The 22,519-nt window shown below is 43.8% G+C and overlaps 2 protein-coding genes across 2 annotated transcripts in view; one reads left to right on the plus strand and one right to left on the minus strand.

Moving 5' to 3' along the window:
- Positions 1-22,519, plus strand: part of PAK5 (p21 (RAC1) activated kinase 5) — a 156,757-nt gene that overhangs the window by 28,341 nt on the left and 105,897 nt on the right. The window lies entirely within an intron of this gene.
- On the minus strand, positions 6,556-21,300 carry LOC110364899 (uncharacterized). The gene is made up of 4 exons (XM_021298712.2): positions 20,830-21,300; positions 11,594-11,713; positions 10,102-10,233; positions 6,556-8,771 (listed from the first exon to the last, which is right to left on the minus strand). The coding sequence occupies exons 1-3, from the start codon at positions 21,224-21,226 to the stop codon at positions 10,130-10,132; spliced, it is 621 nt and encodes a 206-aa protein (XP_021154387.2). The 5' UTR covers positions 21,227-21,300; the 3' UTR covers positions 6,556-8,771; positions 10,102-10,129.

A 22,519-nucleotide genomic window follows, 5' to 3' on the forward strand; every position in this document is an offset into this window, starting at 1 on the left:
AGGCATTCTTAATGTTCATGCAGTTAATCATCCATCAAGCACTTTGTTGCACAGGGAGCTGAGGAAGAAAAAACAGCTTAATATTGCACAACAGAGATTTTAGACTTGTTGGTCTCAATCCCAATTGTATTTTGTTGTTCAATAAAATCATGTTAGCAATAAGATGTATACTGGGACAGTTCCTTGGAGTCTCTTACTGCAAACTCATTTTCTCTTTTTTTTTTTTTTAAGAAGTGAATTTGTATACAAATGTAGCCATTTGTAAGCAACCAATATATTCAATAACATTTTCCTTTGTGTCACATTTGTGCCAGAAATGAGAAACTCTGAAATGCCAGAGTCCTTAGAATGCTGTCTCCATGTGATTTCCTCTAGCCTGGGTTTTCATAACAGTTAAACTTGGGTTTCAGTTATACAGTGCACTGGCTGATGAATATTAAACAAAGTCTTCATACCTTTCTTGGTTTGCTTTTACAGACTCTGCTGGTACAGAGGTTTTTTCTTTTGACAGTGCCCTTCTCGGTGCCCTCCATTCCATTCTTTTATTGTTCCCAGGTTGTTCTGAGAGACAAGTGACAGTGTGAGACTGGAGGAGAATGATTACATTTTGCAGGGAAATTATAGAGAGTAGAAAATCAATAGTCAGATGCTCCCTGGGACTGCCTAAAACTTCTTTGAAGAATAATTAGATTTCAAGAGGGCTCTGGTAGCTGGAATTCCTCCCCAATTCTGTATGCATAAGATAAATTTAGTCTGGGATGAGCAGTGTGCTTTGAGGTCTTTTTGCTCGTCTGGGGAAATGGTTTGTGTGGAGAGAATGAAGGAATTAGCTAGAAGAGGTTTGGAAGAAAGCCTGGCAGGCCACATCCATCCTGAGCTCAGAAACAAGCAACAAGTGATGATGAAAATGGGGGAAACTGAGCAGAGCAAAGCACAGAGGGGACTTAGGTGCTGGAGCTCTGTACTGGATTATACAGGTGACTCTGTTCAAATGGCAATTAGCCCTTGGACTGGCAGCTCCTGGGGTAGAGCTGAGTGACTGTCAGTGTGGAGGGTCAAGCCCAACAGGAGTAAGCGGTTAATTCGAGAAAGCAGCACGAATCAGATCCAGGGCTGTGTTTAAGCTAAATGCCTGGCTTGGGGATCAGCAAAGGTTTCCTGAAGCTGGAGAGGATGAAGAGCAGCAGAGGACTCCTGCTGACCTCCACCATTGTGTGCTGACCCCATTGCATGTTTGACCATTTTCAATATGCTGCTTCCGCCTGCGATATTGCTACTGGTAATCCTAAAGTTGGGCAATGAAGTGTGGGGTTTAATAGCTTTGTTGTTTTGGACTGATCTAGACAGAGTTGACTTAGGAGTGAGATCAGTCTAGCTCTCCAGAGCTGCCAGTGCTCTGCCTTTCAGAAGCATAAAAATACACTTCAAACGCACAGAAAGCTGCTACAGGAGGTGTCAATAGCAGTTTGTGACAGACTAAGTGACATCTGATCAATTAGTTAACTCTCTAAGAAAAGACTAATAATACTGAAAAACTTGCTGAAGGCATCATGTTACAGGTATTAAGATACAGGAGGTTAGATCAAAATATAACAAAACTAGATAATAAAGCACTACAATAGCAAAATAAGTTGTAGCAGAGGTGATCATAGGGTAACAGAATGACACCTGCTTTTCATTCACCCATGGAGATTGATGTTTAATATCTGTTGGCATTTACATTCTTGAAGTCAGAAGCATTGTAAGGAAACATGCCTTTGTTTTGCTTGGTTTTGGTGTGATTTTTTTTTCCACGTATCCATTCTGAGGAACTAGAAAAACATCCAAGCACATGTGTAATGTTAAGCATGTGACTCATCCCCTCTAGAGCCACAGATGTCGCTTGCTCTTGCAATTAAATAAGTGCTAAAGTGGTCTGTTGGAGCAGAGCCCAGGAGCACTATGTGCAGGTTTGAGCTCATCGGTACCAAAGTGGTACTAACAAGCAGACCTAGACTTACAGACTTGTCAGCTTAGCTTCAGTTCGTGGAAAAACACTGGAACAAATAACCAAACTATTTGTGAGCACCTATAAGAACATGAGGGGATGAGTAACAGGCAGCATAGATTTTTTTTTTTTTCTTGAGATATAAGAGATTCAAACCAATCTCCCATTATAATAGGGCAACACTCTGAAATTGGTTTGAATTTTTGAGCTGTTTCACGTGCACTCATATAAGGATGGCATGGATGAGAATACCTGGGTCCAAAACTGATGAAAGGATGTTTTGGAGGGAGATTCTGTGTGGACTGTTTTCTGCATTTCCTTACGTGATCTGGCTGATAGAGGAGTGGGTATGCAATTTAAATTTGCTGCCGATACCACATTGGAAGAGGCTGTGAGCACAGTGGGCAGGGTTAGAGTTCAGTATGATCTTTGCAAGCTAGAGATGTAAAAAAAAATAAAAATCCACAATAAAACCAGCTTGCCATTCAGCTGAGACGGTGCTGAATATAGATTTATGTATTGCGATAAACTCTTAATATAGGTTGTTATATAATTATAACAGATCAGGGAACAACGACGTGTCATTGATTTATCGATAAGGGTGAAAGTTTTTCATGGCTCACAAGCCAACTGCAAATAAACAATGCCATGCTGCTGCAGAAAAGGCACATCCAATGTATTAACAGGGCTGTCGCTGCTATGGCAAGTGCCATAATCCTTGTGGCCAGCTCTGTGCTAACAAGCAGGAGCACAGCCCTCACTTTTGACCAGTGTTCTTCAAGACTGAGCTGGACGATGGTTGAGTATGAAAAGAAAAGCAGTAAGACTGATCGAAGGTCTACAAGACTCGATCTGCCAGGTTTCATCCTCGGGAGAGCGAGACTGAGGGGGAGACTAAATCTCTTCCAAAACATGGTCGGGAGCTGCAAAGGAAAAGGGGTATGATTCAGTCTTCACCCTGGCAGTTAAGACAAGAAGCTGTGGGCTAAACTACTTCAAGGGATAATTAGAGCACTCTATTTTTAGTAATTAATCTGATACTAAGGGAGTGCGAAGGACTGGAGTAGATTCCCTGGGAGAGTTGAATCTCTGACACTTTGAAAATAGACTAGACCTCTGTCAGGGCGGGTGAATGGACTGAATGACCTCTGGAAATCCCTTCTAGACCCCTAGTTCTGCTAGGGTTAATCTGCACGAATCTACCAGCATAAATCCAAGTGAATTTAACTAAATCAGTCCAATAATCTGGTATTTATGGAAAGGGAATCTTGTCTTCTCAGCAATACAGCTATAGATATCCAGAGGTTTTCCACTTTGACAGTGAGAAGTATTAAATCACAGTATCACAGTATGTTTGGGATTGGAAGGAACCTCAGAAGATCATCCAGTCTAATCCCCCTGCCAGAGCAGGAACGCCTAGATGAGGTCACACAGGAACATGTCCAGGTGGGTTTTGAATGTCTCCAGTGAAGGAGACTCCACAACCCCCCTGGGCAGCCTGTTCCAGTGTCTGTCACCCTTACTGAGAAGAAGTTTCTTCTCAAATTTAAGTGGAACCTCTTGTGTTCCAGCTTGATCCCATTACCCCTTGTCCTAACACTGTTTGCCACCGAGAAGAGCCTGGCTCCATCCTCATGGCACTAACCTTTTATATACTTATAGACATTAATAAGGTCCCCTCTTAGTCTCCTCTTCTCCAAACTTACAAATGCGTAAGCACAGAGAGAAGCAGGGTAGGAGAGTGTACAAAGCAACTAATAAATGACAATATCTAAGTTGAAACTCACTTGTTAATTAGTGTATTAGCTAAAAGTAGTTGATTTCATCCCACTTTGCCTCACCCCCTGACTGTCAGTGATTTCAGAGACTGATAGAGGGAAGTAATGCAGAGCAGGTTTCTTGCAGCCCTCCAAACAGCAGAAGATGACAGCCTTATAGACTGCGGACAAGTCGACTATACAGATATATTCAGCATTCAATTGTCCATCAAATGCTATTAGTGTTGGTCATATTTGGGCTCTTCTTCCTTTCATCTACATTTCTTCATAGAGTCTGCTTAATGTTTTACACCTCTTTTTTTTTTTTTTCTTCCCTGTAGTTAATTTCTGGATCCTCAAGCTCCCATTTTATTTTTTTTACTCAAAGGTAATTTCTTCCTTAGAGCTGTCTGCACATAACAGCTCCATTAAATGTGCAAGTAGGAAAATGGCACGTGATGTTTCACTTCACAGGTGATAGTGTAATCATTGTGATCGTGTTTTCTTTGAAAGCTCCATTCCTGTTACCTGCAGGAATCAGGAATTCTCTTCATCTGGTCACTTGTTTGAGAAAAGAGATATTAAAATCTACCAGGACATTTTTAGTCGGCTACTTCTTGCTTCATTCCTTTATTTATCTATCATAGAGCACTTATTAGTCTTTTGACTAAGAAAATGCGTTTTTGCATTCAAAAAGAGAAGCGCTATACATATGGAAGAACAAAGATAACTGACTTTTTGCTCAGCTTCTGAACTCACTTTACAGACAAATTCCCAAGAAAGCAGTTCCATTGAATTCTCCCCATTACGACAATTGACTGTTTGGTGGAATAACCCGTATCTGATGGGTTTGACCTCAGTTTCCTAAACCCTGACTCTTTAACAGGTTCAAGCTTGCATGTAAGCCTTGACAGAGATGTTCAAGTTCAAATATCATGAGATGATGAGTCAGCAGAGTTACCTGAAGCTTGTCTGGCACATAAAAGGTTCCAAGAACACTGGACTAGGACTACAGACCCTTCAGCTTTCTCTTTTCCCTGTGGCACACTCCGTAAGTCTCCTCTCCGTTTAAATGTGCTCTCCATACAGGGTGGTAGGTTCTTGTACCGGTTGGAAAAAAGCCAAAGGAGTTGGAGACCTCTACTCCTGACACAAAGATTCAGCCATAGCAGCAGATATTTAAGGCTTTGATTAATGTTTGAAGTTTGTAGCTCTGCTGTGGCCTTAGGAAGGACAGGATTGTTCTTGTTAAATTCTAGTTAGAAGCATATAACTTCTTCTGTATCGCTGAGTTACTAGGATTTGTGTCTGTTTGAATATGTTTATGTGGTGACAATCTCAAAGCTTCAATGGGAATTTGATGCCTTAGGCATGAATTGACCTGTGATACCAAGCAGTGCAAAGTGCATCTAAGTGGCACAATAGAAAGTTAATGTTTCTTCTTTAAAAAAAACCAAAACAAAATAACAAACAAGCAAAAGCCAAAAATAACCACCCACCCAAAAGACATGTTTCTCGCAGTTGTACTTTTTCATGCTTCTCAAAGCGCATACAACAGCATTGCCTATAGTTAGGGTTTTTTCTATTTTTTTGTCCCTAGGAAATACCAAATTAAATTAGCCACATTATAGCAAACTAATCTTGCTACTGTGCATTTCAGAGTTCTTGTGTTCTGTAACATGGTATCTGGGCTCCTTGGGCAGATGCTGCCTGTGGCATGTGCTGTTACAGCCACGCGTGTCTGCTCACAGACCAGCATCTATAAATGCCACAGCTTCCCTTGTCGTGAGGTCATGGGGACAGGCTTTTGGATGGGGAAGAGTGCCCCCATCCTCTCACTCTGCAAGAGGGCTGTTCTGCAGGGAAATGTGCCTTTACTCGATTTTTTCTTTTCCCTTGCAGTTGTCAATTTGGAGATTCTCTCAGCTTATTTCAAAGCCAGTGTTAAGCCTTTTAAATTAGCTTTATCCTGATACACCAATAGGATGTTTTTACATGCTTTTAGCACTACCTATTTAGAGAGATTAAAGCAAAATGTAAGGCAATCTTTCTCTGCCAAAGAGTAAGGATTGTAAAAAAGGCCTGTGGCTCCTTAGAACATAGGCTATGTCCTGTGGTATGATACCAATAATATAACTTAAATGACGTGGTATGAAATAGCAAGCACAACTGTTCTAGGGCTAAATGTGGCAAAGCTGCTGTGGCACCACCAGCCTTGCCTTGGTGAGCTCTGTGGGACTGGTGCTGTCCTACCCGACCACCAGTTGTGCCTTGTCCCTCCATATATGTGTGCTTTTATATTTTTTACATATTCTTTAGTATCTAATTAATGAACTGTCAAAACAGGGGCTGCTAATAAATCATTCCTTCAAGGAAAGACTGTGTGAGAAGCACAGGGTCCAACTGTGTGTGATCTGTAAATCTTTATAAGTGTTTGGCCATCTCCAGTGCAGGTGAGAAGCACATATGGCTCCATTTATACATCTGATGTGAGTGGTGCCTTGGAGCACGGCACCTATGCAATTAACTGGATCATATAGAGCAGGTCCTACATATCCTGAGACACATCATCTCCGTATCACGTGTCTGATGTGTCTAGCACAACCAGGATACACATGATGGCATGTGGCTGAGGGGGTCACTTGTGCATGGCTGGGATTTTGGGTGTTGGGAAATCCCAGTCCTGGTGCCAGACTACACAACTTGCTGGTTTTGTTGCAGAAGTAAATGGGTAGTAGAGATGCAGACGATGCTAACCAGGGCTTATGAGTGTTAAGCTAAATATAATGTGACTTGATCATGGCAAGCACATAAGAGGGTTCAGTAAATGTTTATATTGATTAAACTATTGACAAGAATAGCAAATCCCATTACACTAATCATCGTTAGATTGCTTTCCTGCCCTCTCCTCCCTCTTCCTCCTCCCCTGAATGTTTTTCCTAGAATACAATAAGCACATATAGGGAAATTTCTCACCTCAGGGGCCCCGATGGTCTGAAACACCTCCCAGTGTTCACTGTGGATGTGAATAGAACCTGCACATGGAGCTCTGGTTTGGAGCTGTCTGTGCAGCTAAACTCTGCTCAGGAGAGGAAAGTGTGCTGAAAAATGCCCCCCCCCCCCCCAAATGAAGAAAGGCTGCTAGTAAGAGAATGATAATGCTGAGGAGTGCTTAACCCAGGGGGATGCTGGTTTAGTGTCTTTTGACAGGCACACAGATATCCAGGAAGAAATAGTGTTGGTTCGTAGATTCATTATTAACGTATTTTCAGATGGTGAAAGGATGCATTAATGTAACCAGCTTCCCTCTGCTTCTCCATCACCACTAACATTTTGGTTCCATCGGGAAATAATGTTACTGTGTTATGAAGGAAGAACTGTTATATTTGAAGCCAAATTCTGTGCTTTCTTAAAAAGCTTCAAAAAATGGAAGTTTCGCAGTTGGCGTCAGCGAGAAAGCGCAGGTCTTGGGTGATCAGTTGTTTCTGTTCTGAACTGTAGGACAGAGGGTTTGGAGCTAAAGGTTTGTTTTCTTTAAATAGACTTATAGCCCGATTACTTTTTTTTTTTCCAAATGACTCAAAGTGATCTATTGCAAAACATTTGTGGGAATTGTTTTTTCCTGACGATTTTCATCAAAACTTGGGCTTTTTTTCAGTGATTTCTAAAAATCTCTCATTTTAATGACAGTATGGGTGAGAGGGTTGTGTCCCAAGAGATGTTGGCAAAATCTTTTGGCTAGGTTTGTAGACCTTAGGAACAAGTTACTTTATTTTTTTCCAGTTATACATTAGTGATGAAACGTTTGAGACTATTTAAGGAATTCAAATCCAATTCAAACAACTGGGCATTCAGATCCCTTAGATTCAACAGTCTGTAACTTTAGTTTGGTACAGCTAATTTGTGCTAAACACACTTTCAAGTGCAGTTATAATTTATCTCATGGTCGTATTGCCTCACAGCCATAATTTTATGCCTGTGCACAGTAGTTCTCTGTATCCCAATGGACTGGAGAGCTTTGTAAATAAATGTAGGCCATCCCTATGTCCTCGGGCAAGCAAAACTTCCACTGAAGTCTTCAGCAGCTTTGCTCACAGAATGTCTGTAATTTCAGACCATGAACGCTACTGTGTATACAAGCAGGCGTCATCCTTCGAGTGAAGGTCGCTTTGGGGGAAAAGCAATAGCCTGTAGCAGCCCACACATGTCTCCTGCAATAGTTTGGAGGAGAAAATGATGGTTATCAGCTGAAATTGCACAAGGTTATGTGCACAGAATGGGATTACGCACCAAGGGAGTTGACAGGTCTGCCTCAAAATGGTGTTCCGGCTAAAGGAAATCTTTCCTGGGACATTCTGCAGAATACATGGATTTGGCATTGTTTATATAATGGGTTGCTTGCCAAATACGTAAAGACTAAAGCCCCAAGCTTTTAATTCAGGAATTTTCTACTTTAGCATGTTCTCTCCCAATGTTTTGATGTTCTGGAATTAAAATGTTTGTTTTCAGTCTGGCTTGATATTAAACTGGTTTAATGTCTTAGAGAAGCTGTTCTGAAAGTTTTCCTTTTTCCCTCTGGGCCCAGCTCCCTGTGTGGGTGACACCTCATATCATCCGTCAGACAGTTCTGAGTTCTGGCCCTAGATAATGAAAACCAAGCCCTAGCATTTTTCTTCCTAGCAGCATTCTTCCTTTATTTCCTTTCACTCCATGTTTTTTCTCTGTATGTGCATATCCCTGTGTGTACAGTACAGCATGATACTGTACAACCCAAAATTTCAGTGTTGCGGTGTCCTCTTCCTTACAGATTAGGCTTGCAAGGGAGTTGAAGACCTGTCTCGTGGTTCAGCAGGTGCTTTCTGTCTTCATGCACAGCTTTCCATTGTCCTGCAATTGAAGTCGCTGCTCATAATCCTCCCCTGCCAAGAGTTTGTCACTTCTCATCCCAGCTGTGCTCCTTCCCATAGCATCTTTCCTTTGTGGCATGACAGCGTTAAGATGTAGCGCTCTGTGGGTTTCCTTCCCGGCTGAAAGACATTGTGAGAGTTTTAGCTCTTCAGTCATTTTGACTGACTTCATTCAGACTCTGTAATTTTACTGCGTTCCCTCCTTCATCAGCCCTGCACGGCATCACTGCTGCTACAGCAGCCACCGCTGAACACAATGCAGTGGGAGGGACTGACTTTATTTTCACCTGTATGTTCAACATAGCACCTGCAGAATGTTTTATGGCCCTGATCCAAAATTCAGAAAGGTCAAAGCAAAGGTGCTACTGAGAACTAGACACCTGAAGATAGAATGGGACCCTCTACCCTTTAGCAAGAAAAGAACAGACCAGCTACTGGGGACACCTGGGGATCCATCTCATTTGCTGTATTGCTCCTTTTTTTTCCCCATCCTAAAGCCTGGATCAACAAACAGGGTGAATCACAGCAGGCTCTGGGTGCTTTGTCTCAAGCAAGGATGTTGGGGAATAGACCATTTTAGTTGTTCTCCTAGACATGTGCTGGACTAAATGTAATTCAAGAGCATTCACAGCCTGCAGCAGCAAGAATACAGGAATGGGGGAGAGATGATCCAGCAGTGAACAAGCTACAGGATATGCTTTTTTGTTTTGCCCTTTAAAAGCAGCTTCTGTGCCTCCTAAATTCCAAGCGAGATGCCAGCGAGCAGCTAATGCTCTGCCTCAGTGTTGGAGACTGAGCTTGGCTAATCTTGTGTTTGCTGCCAACCTAAATCCTCTGCAGCTCTGGCTCTCTGGCTGCAGAGCTCAGAGATTTGCTCCCCCAGCAGCAGCTCTAAAGCACTGCCTGTGCCTCCTTGCTGGGAGAGCTCGTCCCTTTGCTCTCCCAGTGATTTTGGAGGCAGTGCTTGCAGGGCAGGACTGAGCTCTGGGTAAACACCCCCTGCTGGAGTCCGTGGCAGACCCTGCAAAAGGTTTTGTGTCAGTATTTATGTTAGTTGTTTAATGCACATTTGGGTCACATCACTTGATATGATGTGAGATCTCTGTATATGTGAACAAGCACCAGTGTTGACAGCTGTGAGTTTACAGCTGGTTAGGATAGGTCAGCATTCACCAGTTAAGGGGAACACAAGCCAAATCTAGTTTGTCTTTGTCCCTGAGGGTGCTGGCTGTAGGTGGCTGTGCCCCAGGCTGGAAACCTCAGGGCCAGACTGGTGCAGAAAAGCAGAATCCTTCTGGTGTTGGGGTATGGAGAGGGAGGAGGCTGCTCCTGGGCTGCTCTCTCAGCCCTCCCCATCCCTCTTCCTACCGCTGGGTCACCCTTTGTGTCCCTGCAGAGGTAAGAGCTGCCGTTGCAGGAGATGCTGGTTATCTCCGCCAGGTGCATGTACCTGAGCTGTGAGCATGTTGCTTCACCTCTCAGTTTTTGGCCTTCAGCAGAGGCACAAGGAGCTGCAGGCTTCTCTTCTTCAGGGAAGTCAGGACACTGTTCAGTGAGCAAACGAGGACTGCAACGCAGAGGGCTGCAAACAGAAAAGTGCCACTGTTTCAAACACTAATTCAACAGCAAAAGAGATCATTAATGTCTTAAAAAAAAAAAAAAAAAAAAAAAAAAAAAAAAAAGAAGAAGAAGGCATTTTCAGCATAGCCTTTATTGGCTTTGGATTCCCAGAGCAAACAACCTAGGGGCACTGCTCTCCTGTCCCACTCCTACCCCAGTGCCCTGTGCACAGGGGCTGTGGGGACAGGAGGACGACTTGGGTGAGGAAGGGGTCTGCTCACAAGCTGAGCTCCCTCCACGCTGGGCAAGTGAGCACTGTACCCCCAAAATCTAGACTAAGTAATGGTGAGCAGGGTGGCCAAGAAGGCTGGTGCCACCCAGTGATGGCTGGCTGGGATCTGGAGCTTGTGGAGAGCAATGGTAGAGCTGGTGATTCAGGGAGTTAGGTGGCAGATTTCTTGGTTATTTACCCATCTGCTTTTGTGATATACTCCACATCTAGTACATATCACCTGGGAAAGGAGGAGAAGATACCTACTTTTTCTGCTATTTCATGAAGGAGAGCTTACAGCTCTTACAGCTTTTGTTGTTGTTATTCTCCTCTCTGCTAAGAAAGGAAAGTGCACTGGGACTCTGCAGCCAGAGTCATTCCCTCCCTGAGGCCAGTCTGACTCCTGTGTCAAGGCTCTTAAAAGGCTGAGGAACACCTTCAAATGGTGACAGGTCTTGCAGAGGAGACATAGCATGCGACTAACTAATACTGTTTGTAAGGCAAACAAATTTATAATGTAAATAACTATAAATGAACATGGCATGTAACTAGATTAAAGTCACGCTTTAATTAGGAGGTTCTTTCTATTCAGGAAGTCTTTTTTCCTGTGAACAGCCAGGCCTGACAACAATCCTCTTTTGGTGAATGCTGAGGCAGCAGTAGTTTCTGTGTGAAGAGCTAACCAGGAGAATTTCTGCTATTCGATAAAGACTCAGTGCTGCCTGCTATTGAATTTTATTTTGTTGATGGGAGCTGTGAGGTTTTATTTTTTCCCATGCCAGGAGGCGGGAGCTCAGGTGGTCCCTGGGACAGTGGGGGCTTTGCAGATCTGATTCTGCACATGTTGGCTCTGTACTACCCAGGCACTCTTAATTACAAGCCCAGCCTGCAAGAGCAAGAGTTTTCCAAAATACTAGCTAACACCTCTGAACACAAGCTGACGATGACCAACCTTGGTGAGGAGTGCCCACAAACAAGGACGTTGTTTTTGAAAACAATGTTAAGAAAAAACTTTACTAGCTAAGATATTTTAAAGATGTTTTCCCCCTCATCTAGACATAGAGAAATGCTATATATTCAATTTTACTTGACTGCTACAAGTGATTCCTACCTGGAGCCTTGAAAACCTTCTTACATTTATAAGAGTTTTTTCTCTTGGGTAACCTGCATGTGTCTGGTTGTTCTTCTTCCCATATCAGGATTGATGGCTTCTTCATCAGTCCATACATGCCTGCCAAATTAACAGGGTATGAGCTGAGTTAACTCATACAGCTGATTCTTAAATTACATCATGATGTTTCTCTGAAGACATAACAGGTACAGCTGACATATTGCCACTTGCAACTAATTCTTATTAAAAACTTGCTCTGTAGCAGCCATCCTCACTGGGGAGGCGGGAGGCCATAGTTTGCAAGACTTATAGATTTAGAAGAAAAGACTCTTTTTCCTCCCTGCAGCCATTGAAATTTATTATTACATATTCCACTGGAATTTCAAAGTATTTATTTTTTTTAAACAGTTGAAGTTATTTTTATGAAAGCTTTGGAAACGTTTCCATCAGTTATATGAACAGGCTGTACAGAATAAATAGGAGAAAGCCTAGCTGTATGAACAACGTAATGCACTTCAAAAGGCTCAGCATCACGCCGTGATGTCAGATTGTTTGCAGAAGGTCAAATCAATTTTATGATCAGGCAAACATTAGCAAATTACTTTTCTTAGAAGCAAAGCAAGCAAAGTGTTTTCCAAGAAATACTGTTGAGGAAAAATCAAAGGGCATTTATTAGAAACCATCACTCACTGGGACTTGTTCTCTTTATGGCACTTATTTATGGCGCGTAATGGTAAGTTCTTGCATCCGGACATCGTACAGGGACAAATTCAGGTTTAAAACTTTTCTACTCTGTGAGGCAAATGAATCAGAACTGGGGCCTGTTTGTCTGTGGTGTAGTGAATGATCTTTGAGAGGGGATTTTTATGTTTGCTTACCTGACAGGGTGCCAAAGGGCTCTGAGCCATGAAAAGGCAGTGTCTACTTAAGGGACCATATTTCCTTCAAACCTCGAGGCTGCTTAAAGCTGTCTGAGACGGTGACTCCTGCCCCAGGAAAGAAGTGACCTGCCTTGCTTTAGGGAAAGAGACACAGAATATGGTCCTGAGGAAGGTACCTCTGTGGGAGATTTTCTGGGGACAGCCCAAGGGAAGCTCTAGATGAATTTTTCTGGCCAAGAGTCATCCTTCTCTGTGCTGCATTTGCCGAGAGCTGTAAAGATATCCAAAAGCTGGAACCAAAGGCGCTGTGGGTGGTACTCGGCTCCTGTTATCTGTCTGTTCATACCTGTGATGCTGGCCCTGAGAAAAGAGACCTGGGCTGAACCCCCGATCCACATCTGTCCTGGACCCAACTGTCTATCCCATGGCTTAACTCATTATGTCATTCTTGTATATCAGATATTTTTCATATATCTCATTTATTGTATCTGACTAATGAAGTGCCGTGCCAGCTGTACAGTAGCTATGCTGGGGCTAACCATGGTTTGTGGCACATCCCTCTGGGAGTGGGCAAAAAGACTCGCCTTGTCCCCAATCTTCTCTGCATCAGCATTTTGCCTCTCTGTTTCTTAGAAAACTGTGATATGACTTTGCCTTTTTTTACCTGCTCCCATGTTTAAGTTGCAGAGTTGATGCATTGCCTTGTTTTGCATCAGATAGTGTGAATCCACATGATTGACACAGATAGACAAGACCTGTGCCCTGGAGCTGGTCATATGAATAAAAGAATCTGCTAGAGAGGTCTAAAGAGAGCAAATGGATGACAGTAGCGTTCCTTTTGCTACCTCTCTTTCTGGCATCCAAGGATTTGGGGACTTTGCTTCTGTTGTATTTTAGACATTTATTTTTACAGGCTGTAATTTCTTCTCATATTTCTGCCAATATTTTTATTTTCTGGACCTTATTTATATAACCCTGAAGTCTGCTGCTCTTGAATGAATGGAGAAGAAGGGAGTGGTCCCTCCCTTAGCCGTTTGCTACCTGGTAAATTAGCCAACGCTGTATGTAGGGTTATTGCAACTGTTCAGGAATTTTCCGTCAGTGTGTTTACTCATTGGAAAATGTGCTCTCCATAAATTGAAAGCAGAATGGAAATTCAAACCTCTGATGATGACTAAAAGTGTTCCCGATTCCATGCAAGTCTCGGGTAGTGAGAGAGAAAATGCATTTTTAATATAGGTAAATATGAAACCACATAGGTGGCCAGAGGAAAAGAATGCAAGGCAAGTAACTTGAAAGTAGTTTTAGCTTTACATTGATGATATATCAATCAATTTAATGATGACCACTTAAAATGGGAGTGGGGTAAACAAGGCTCTAATGTAGAAGAGGCATTTGGGCTTTTATAGTAAACAGGCAATTCAAATACGAAAAAAATATTTGGAAGGGCTATAAAAATCAAAACTTTCTGGGCTATTATATTTTGGCTTAGCTCAAAGGCTTGAATGAACTTGTGTGGTGCATATGTTGTGTTCTCACCTTCAGGATGAGGCAAAATGGAACTTAAAGAAACGCTGAGACCTATAGGGAAAAGCCTATGGGGAAAGCAGTTAGATGTAGCACCAGTTGGACATACAGGCATAAATATCTGTTCTAAGCACTGATGACAAATATTCTTTTGCAGGAGGAAATACAATTATTATTCATTACTGAAAGTAACTGTTTGTTATTCATCAGTCCATTGTTTTAAAAAGTTAACTCCATCTAGTCTGGGGTTAGAAATGAAATGGTACCTGGGGCAGCTGTTTGGCAGGATAATTTCATATCAGACAGATTAATTCATTGCCAACAGCAAAGCTCCGGGGGCTGAGCTGACCATGGGTCTGGCCAAGTCCTCTGTGCTGCAGCAAGGGGAACTTTGTCAAAGAGTTTGTTCCTGCCCACTGTTTCCTACTGAAAGTGCCACAGAAATACCATGTTACCTGGGAGTTCACAGCATAGAAAGTGTCAGGGAAACGGCCTGTCAGTTGCATGGAGAATTTCAAGAGAGTAGATTTAAAATATTCTGCTTGGGAGTTCTGTAATAAAACAGATTTATTTGTATGTATCCAGGAAGTATTGATTTATCATATACAGAGATACTTTTCTTTGTAAATTCAGTCTCACTGCATAATTTAAATTAAGTCTTTAAGCATACTTCTTGGAACTGTTCAGAAAACTTACGTCACTACACACTGTAACATGGGAAGTCAGTATTGCAGGTAACTTTTCTTTCACTTGGTTTCCTTTCCCTCTCAAAATTGTCCTCTGGAAATATATCCTCAAGGCTTGAGGTGAGGGGTGGAGTAAAAAAAATACAGGTACATGCAAACACTCCAAATTCTCTTTCAGAAAAATGTCATTATTTCTAACGGAGAAACGGATCTGTAGAACTCTTTGAGCTCTAATCCTGGTATTCTTCCAAAATATTTCTCTGGTCGGAAGCTGTCCAGCTCTGGTTAATGTAAGTCAATGTTTCTAAACTGGTGCAAATTTAAGCTCTTGATTGGGACAGTTTAAAATCAGCATAAAGGTTATGTTGCATTTGTGAATATTTCCAATGACTTACAGGATCAGAGATTAGTTTAGCATCGTGCATAAGTGATAAATAAATACTTTCCCATATAACCTTGTTTTTATTTTACCTCAAATCTCTAACCCTACTATTGCAATTGCCTTAAAATCCATTGTTTCTTTCAAGAACAACATGCCATAAATATAGATATCTTTCTGGTGATCTCTAAAAATACTCTTCAGTCTTGTGCTCTTTAATGATTGATGAAGCTTGGAAATGAAACTCTTGTCTGGAAATTGTTGTAAGATAATCTTACACTGCGGGAGTAAAATTCATATGAGCGAAGTGGGGGCAGTATAAAGAGGATGCTGCTTTATGGTCCTAAAGAAAGCTTCTGGCAAATTTTAGGAGCCGGTATAGCATAAGTATCCAATTACCTGGGCTTTTTTTGCTTTCTTTTTGATAAATGATCAGTTTCTGTTCATGTTGCCTGCAAACCTAAGTTTTGGCAGAAAGCTAAAAAAAGGCCATGGCAGCATGTGGCTCTTTCACCTCCTTCTCTCTCTGTGATATTAAACGCATGGCTGGTGTTAGTGAGGAGCATGGCACCACATTCTGAAAGCATGCAGGTAAAATAACCCACTATGCATTTTTTAGTTATTGCTTAAAGATCTCAATTTGCAAACAGCAATGCTCTAGCCAGCAACAAGCAGACAAGCAAAGCGCTGGCTGATGTGCACAGCGGGGCTCACGGGCACCTGCTGCATTTTACAGCAAACCCAACCTGCTGTTCGCAGCTCAGCTCCTGCTTTCCCTGCCCGCGTATTTCCGCACGGCTGCCCGCCTGGTTTGTTCTTTTGAAATCTTGATCAAGTTCTCTGGCCTGTATAATACGGGTCAGGCTAGTTGACGGGACTGATCCCTGCCAGGATTAAAAACCATATCACACGGAGTCCTGAGCAGCAGCAATGTGATGGGGAGATGGAGGTTTTGAACCTGCATGGGCTCTGCCCACTGGCAACGAACGAGGGATGGAGGAGAAGTGTTGCCTCGGCTTTTCTGGATTGTGTAACTCTTTAATCATGTGGGTTTATGTGTAGGTCCAGGGTCTTTGGCTCCTGGCAGAGAAGTCTGTTGAAACAAGAGAATTACAAAAGCGCTTCAGGGAAGTGAAAACTTGTCTCCCATAAAGTGTCAGAAAGTGTTGATGCATAGCTTCTTTTGGAAAAAGGAAAAAGCACATCGACTATAGATGGTGCATAGATTCTTATTTTCAAAAAAGAAGCTTTGAATGAGAAGGTCCCCTTCATCCTAAAATAAATAGCTGCTCCCAACCTAGTTTCAGAATGAGATCTGTTTTCTCTGAGTTGTTACATAGCCCTGATAGCTGCTGTATCAAAGCAGTTCTCTAGTTTTGATAAATCCCCAGGAGATAGGAAGGCAATATAGTTGCAAGCTGTTTTCTGAAAGACTTCTGGATAACCCATATTAAAGGCACAAAAGCGTAGCTACAGAAATTAATCATTTGACTCGTAACTCCGAGCATAGTCATTTGCAGCCTGGAAAATGGCCTGATTTATCCAAGGTGGCCTGCAGTTGTTGTAGCTGAGTGAAGTTAAATAATGCAGTACTCTTTAAAATTGCATGAGTATATGATTTCGTTTGCTTTAGTCATTCATAATTCTTACTCCCTTGTAGTTTATTGCAGTCAATGATTATCACATCTGTTCGATCCGTCTCTGAAGTGAGAGAGAATGGCAGGTGGTTGTGACTCTTCCTTGCCTGTGCCGAGCACTAAGCTATAGTCTTGCAGAAAAAAGCTGAACTTTCCCTCTGTTGTAAGTTTAGGAATGACTGCACAGCCTGGCCTTTTAGCTTGAGGTGACTGTAGCTCGGAAAAGTGAGTAAGGAAAGATCTCATTCTAATAAAATAATTTGATTTGCCACATTGTCATCCTGAGGAAGCAAAAGAATTTCTACAGTGCACCCACTGCAGAAGGGAGTGTTTTAAATGTCTCTCTCTCCTGTTCAGGCCAACCATACGTTGTTGCTTTCTGCGTCCATGGACTAAACTGTCTGACTAACCAAAGTGGGTGGATGCTGAGGGAGACGCGCAAGGCAAATTAAAGTACCATGGGAGCATCTACCACTGTTTCCCACTGCAGAGCAGAACTGAAAAAGCAGCTTAACCTTTAGAAGATGTGGAAAGTGTCCAAGAGGCCATTGGGCTGCAAGAAGTTTTGATACTTCAGCACGCTCTATAGTCCTGCCAGTGTCTCAGTACACAGCCTTGGGCAAGTGACTGCAGCTGTGTGTATCTATCCTTGCCCAGGATTAGCCAAACTTGCCCCTGCTGGTTGTTGCTGCCCTCATTTGGATCCTTTCTTCATATGAAATCATTTGACTGTAACAAAGCATCGCGTCTAAGACCTTTTCACCACATGCATTTATGATTTGATAAACCTGAAAAACAGGTTAATTTTTGTTTGAGCTCTGCTCAAAGAGGTTGCAGAAATGTCCCATGATATAAAAAAGAGAGTAATCAGCTGGATTAATTAAACCTACCTCTTTAAATTGATCAAATGATCCAGGTGATTGTGCCTGGACTGACTTAGGAAGAGGTTATGAGAACTACAGCACCATGGGGATGAGGACAGATGGCCAAGGATGACGGTCTGTTATCTCCCACTGGCCTAGCTGTCTGCATGGGCAGCTTTCTCTAGGCCCTTTGGAGTCCTCAGAACAAACACTTCCCACCAGTCTGCAACACTGTGGTGAAGTGCGAGGTGAGAGTCTGTCAGATATGGGACCTAGGATTATTTAGGAATTAATGTTATTAATTTGCACCAGTTATTTCTCTACTTGTGACAAAGGTATTGCCCATCCTACCTAATGGACAGGAACAGAGGGAAGCTGGTAACGTGTGAAAGAATCCAGCAGTGGTCAAGTCTTTGCTGAGATTCAGGTACAAGAAATGAAATCCTGACCCTATGAAAATCAGCAGGGCTCCTGCAAGCAATGTCAGCATAGCACAGATCTGAATGAACAGGGGGAGGTTGCACTGCACAGCCTGAAGCATTGCTCACATAGAGTATTGTCTGGAGTGCAGAAAGACCTGAGAGACATTCAAGACCCCAAAAGGAGAAGACAGGATCTCTCAAGACACTGGAAGAGTTTTGGATGCAGCTGAAGAAAAAACACAGTTCAAATAATCTCTAAACCATGAGAAAGGCTGAGTCTAGATGTGAAACAGTGGTTTCTCCATCCTGTCTTGTCCTGGCAGTTTAATTAGGGTAGCAGAACTATGTGCAGGCTGGCAGGGCAGGGTCACTTGACAGCTTTTTGGGGCTTGCTCATCTTGGCAAAGCCTGAGGCAGCAAGTATTTGGGCATGGCACAGTAAATACTGATTTCAGCCCTGTGTCTGTTTGGCACGTGTGTGTGATTAGGCGAACCCAAAAGTGCTGCAGCAACGGAGGCCACAGAAATTAGTTAGCCCAGCGTTCTGGTTGTCTGAACTCTTCCAGGGTCCGGTCAGGTTACTGTCTGTTGGGTCTTGCCCATCTCCACATATTTTTTTCCTTCTTGCCTTGCCCCACCCTCCCCGCAGTCAGCCCTGAAAATCATGAGACAATTGCCAGCACATTTCCAGGCAATGTGCCCAAAGAACATCATGGCACAGCAATTTCTCAAGCAGCTCCATCCCAGAGCACTTGGACACAGTGCCAAGAGCTCTTGCAATATTTGATAGTACAAGCTCAGCTGCTGGAGGTGAGCAATTAAGACTCCTATTTCCCCCCCACACCTCTGTTGACCTCTTGGTCACAGAAAAAACTTAATTGGATCTAAAGGTACCAGAAGCTAAAAGCCAGAAGAACTCAAGACCTTTTATGAATCAAGTTAAGCTGTCACAAAACACGTGTTATGAATTTAGAAAGGGGCTGACTTGCATTTCTCTGTATCTTTGTGTTATGATCTCTTTAGACCTAATAGCACCTTACTTAATTTGTACTGCCACCACAAAATAAAGGTACTAGCCTACTTGAAAATTCAGGTCTATGGGCCTGAATTAGGATAACAAATGAATTATTTTAATTTTAATTATTTTAATTGTTATAATTACTTTAATTCTAGAAGAAACCATGATCAGGGGATTCTCTCTCCACATCGTATCACTTTGGAAGGCATTTAAGATGCATTTCAAAGCTGTGTTTATATGAAACAAGTGTCTTTTTAGTTACATTAGCAAAGTTATGGTGGTAAAAATTTCCTTTGGGGACAAGTTATTAAAAAAAGTCATAACAAACCCAAAAGTTCCTTTCTTTGGAAACCCAAAATTGCATGCACATAAAGTGCACAAGAGAAATTTTTAAATGGAGAAAGTTTTACCATGGTTCTGCCATGTCTTGTTCCTACAGCACAAACTCTTCTCCTCTCCCTGTCCTCATTCTGCTGCCCAATCTGCCTGTTGCATGTGGGGACCTACCAAGACAGTCTTTTGATTTGGTTTAAATTGTTGTATTATCAGCTGGTGGCAGGTGTTCATGTTCACTCAATCCATGCCAAAAATACTCCAGTCTTGCAGAATAAACACAAGCACTAACTTGAAACTGTTAACAAAGAAATCCAAGAAAACTGTGAGGTTTCCTTTTTTCTCCCTCCTCCCCAACATAGTGCTTTGATCTGCCATGCAATTGGGTCAACACTCGGGAAATACATTTTAACATCCCCATCTGTGATGTGAACGCTATGCAGGAGATCCTAAATGCAAAACCTCATGGATCCTACACTAGACTACCAGAATAATTTTACTAGCATAAATTAGCTAGTGAATTACTAGCTACTAAATTACTAGCTAAATTAGCCTTCTGTTGTGCAGGGCACCCAGTCTTGGAGCCTGCATGCTGCTAGGGAATGGGGGAAATGGGTCCCAGGCCACATGGAGTCACATAGGAACTGACCACAGGCACTTCTGGTCTGCTGGATGCTTCTGAGGAGAAAAGCAATGTGAGAAGCTGTGTCGTTGGGTCCTGAATAGCTGTAGCTAGCAGCAGGTATTGTCTAGGGCTCCCTACCACCTCTCTGAATGGTGTCTGCGCAAGGGGAGGCTTCAGGGTGTGTGCTCTGACTTCCATAATGTCATAATGTCCTTCCTCTGCAGACCCTGGGAGCACAAAGAAAACTTCCAGTGCTGGGCAGCAATGCAAAGGGTCTTGTTATTTGTTGTGGTGAGATACAGATGTTCTCAGAGATCTCGGCACGGAGAGGCTGCCCTGGGGAGACCTCAAAGGGAGCCTCGGAGAAACCACAGAGAGAAGAGCAAGGAGCAGAGGGATGGATAAGCTGGAGAAGAAAGGAGACAGCATGGGAAGGCAGTGAGAGAGCTTCACTGCTCAGTCGTGCCTTAGGTAGGGTCTCAGTGCAGAGGAGGTTTGGCCCCTTGTAAACCCGCAGCCTTGCAGGCAGTGAGGTTACAGCACTGATGGCTGAGGCTGAATTTTCTGTTGCTCCTAAGAGATGTAAAATTATGTCTGTTAGGACAGAGACTCCTGGATAGCAGAGCTAATGCACCTAGAAAGAACCAGGGAGATGCCCCAGTAGAGGTACTTACAGCCCTCCCCTCAGCAGGACACTTGCAAAATTTTTGTTTTGTGCAACAAAATGCAATGCAGTTAGTGTATTATAACACATTTCCTAAAGCATTCTTGCCTCCCTCATTTGCTGATGAACTACAGCAATTTCAGTCTTGTGCGTTTTGATTTCTAGTGTAGACAATTTCCACAAGTTTGCCCTAAAAATTACCTTTCAGTGATAAGTGGTCTTCTATGAAGGTTTTCACTGTCATCTGGTATTCATCTTCAGTCATGTGGAGCTGGGCCACCTCCAAGCTTGAAGGCCACTCTTCTTCTGTAGCTGTCCCCTCCTCTCGAGGAAGCCACTGAGCAGCAGACACCCTGAAACCTGCTTTATCCAGGTTCCTTGCAAATGTCCTTCCAATGGAGCTGTTGGACACGAGAATAACAATTGCTCTCCCTTTCACATCAGCGTTCCTCTTCACAATGCCAAAGGTGGAGACGATAATGGAACAGGTCAAAAATGCAAAGGAAACGCATACAAAGGTATAAAAGAGGCAGGAAAGGGTCATTGCGAATAATAAGTCTGTGACCAGCAAGAAGAAATGCTGCAAGAGGAAAATCATTATTAAAAGGATTAGTTGCTGCTTCCTCGCTCACAACTGAGCTGAGAAATCTGCGAGGAGTCACTGTGTGCAAGCAGGCTGTTATAAAGCCAAGCAGTTGCGAAATGTGCGGGGGCAAGTCAGACCCTGCGGGGAGGGTGAATCATTGTCTGGGATAGAGCAACAGTGGAGATTTTCAAACCGTGTGCGTTCTCAGGAGAGAGCAGTGTTGTGTTTGTCTTGGTTTCACTGTGCACTTGGATGCTCTGCTAGGCTGGAATTTAAAGATGTGTTTTGTAAGAACGTTTCATCATGTGTTTTTTTTAGGGTTATAAGAGTACTGCGTCTTTTGATAAAAAAACTGATTTTTAAAAATTTGACTTTTTTTTCCTGGTGAATATGATGTTTGAGGGCTTCCCAGAGGACAGAAGGGGAAGACTGAACCCCCTGCCCTAAGCTGCAGAGCCAGCTGATCCCGGTCCCTCCTAGTCACCCGGACCGCAGTGCCCCGGGCCGGCACGGCCCCGCCCCCGGGCCGGCACGGCCCCGCCCCCGGGCCGGCACGGCCCCGCCCCCGGGCCGGCACGGCCCCGCCCCCGGGCCGGCACGGCCCCGCCCCCGGGCCGGCACGGCCCCGCCCCCGGGCCGGCACGGCCCCGCCCCCGGGCCGGCACGGCCCCGCCCCCGGGCCGGCACGGCCCCGCCCCCGGGCCGGCACGGCCCCGCCCCCGGGCCGGCACGGCCCCGCCCCCGGGCCGGCACGGCCCCGCCCCCGGGCCGGCACGGCCCCGCCCCCGGGCCGGCACGGCCCCGCCCCCGGGCCGGCACGGCCCCGCCCCCGGGCCGGCACGGCCCCGCCCCCGGGCCGGCACGGCCCCGCCCCCGGGCCGGCACGGCCCCGCCCGCGGCGCAATGGCGCCACCTGTCGGCTGTTGGGGGCAGGGGTACCGGCAGACCCACCCCGACTGCCCAACTCCTCCTTTGGGGATCACCCGCAGCCCTGGGTGACCTCGCTAGAGGCAGCAGTGGCTGCAGCAGGGCGGTAGCTCGCTCTTGAGGTGGGGGATGGCGGCATTTCCATCCTTGTTCTGGATTAGCCCTTCTAATCTTTCCTGGAAACTTTGTTTTAAAAGACGCAAACCAGCAGCTACCCAGAAACACTGCAAATTTTATTTATTTTTTTTTTATTTTTCCAAGGAGTGATTTCTCTGTTCTGTTGTTCTTCATAGTCAATGAATAAACATTAAAATGAGAGGCTCTAGTGTGGGTCAAGAAAACACTTCAAAAGTAGTGCTTTTTTCTTATTTTGGCCCA

The sequence above is a fragment of the Columba livia genome, chromosome 3 (genome assembly GCF_036013475.1).
Source record: "Columba livia isolate bColLiv1 breed racing homer chromosome 3, bColLiv1.pat.W.v2, whole genome shotgun sequence".
Lineage (NCBI taxonomy): Eukaryota > Metazoa > Chordata > Aves > Columbiformes > Columbidae > Columba > Columba livia.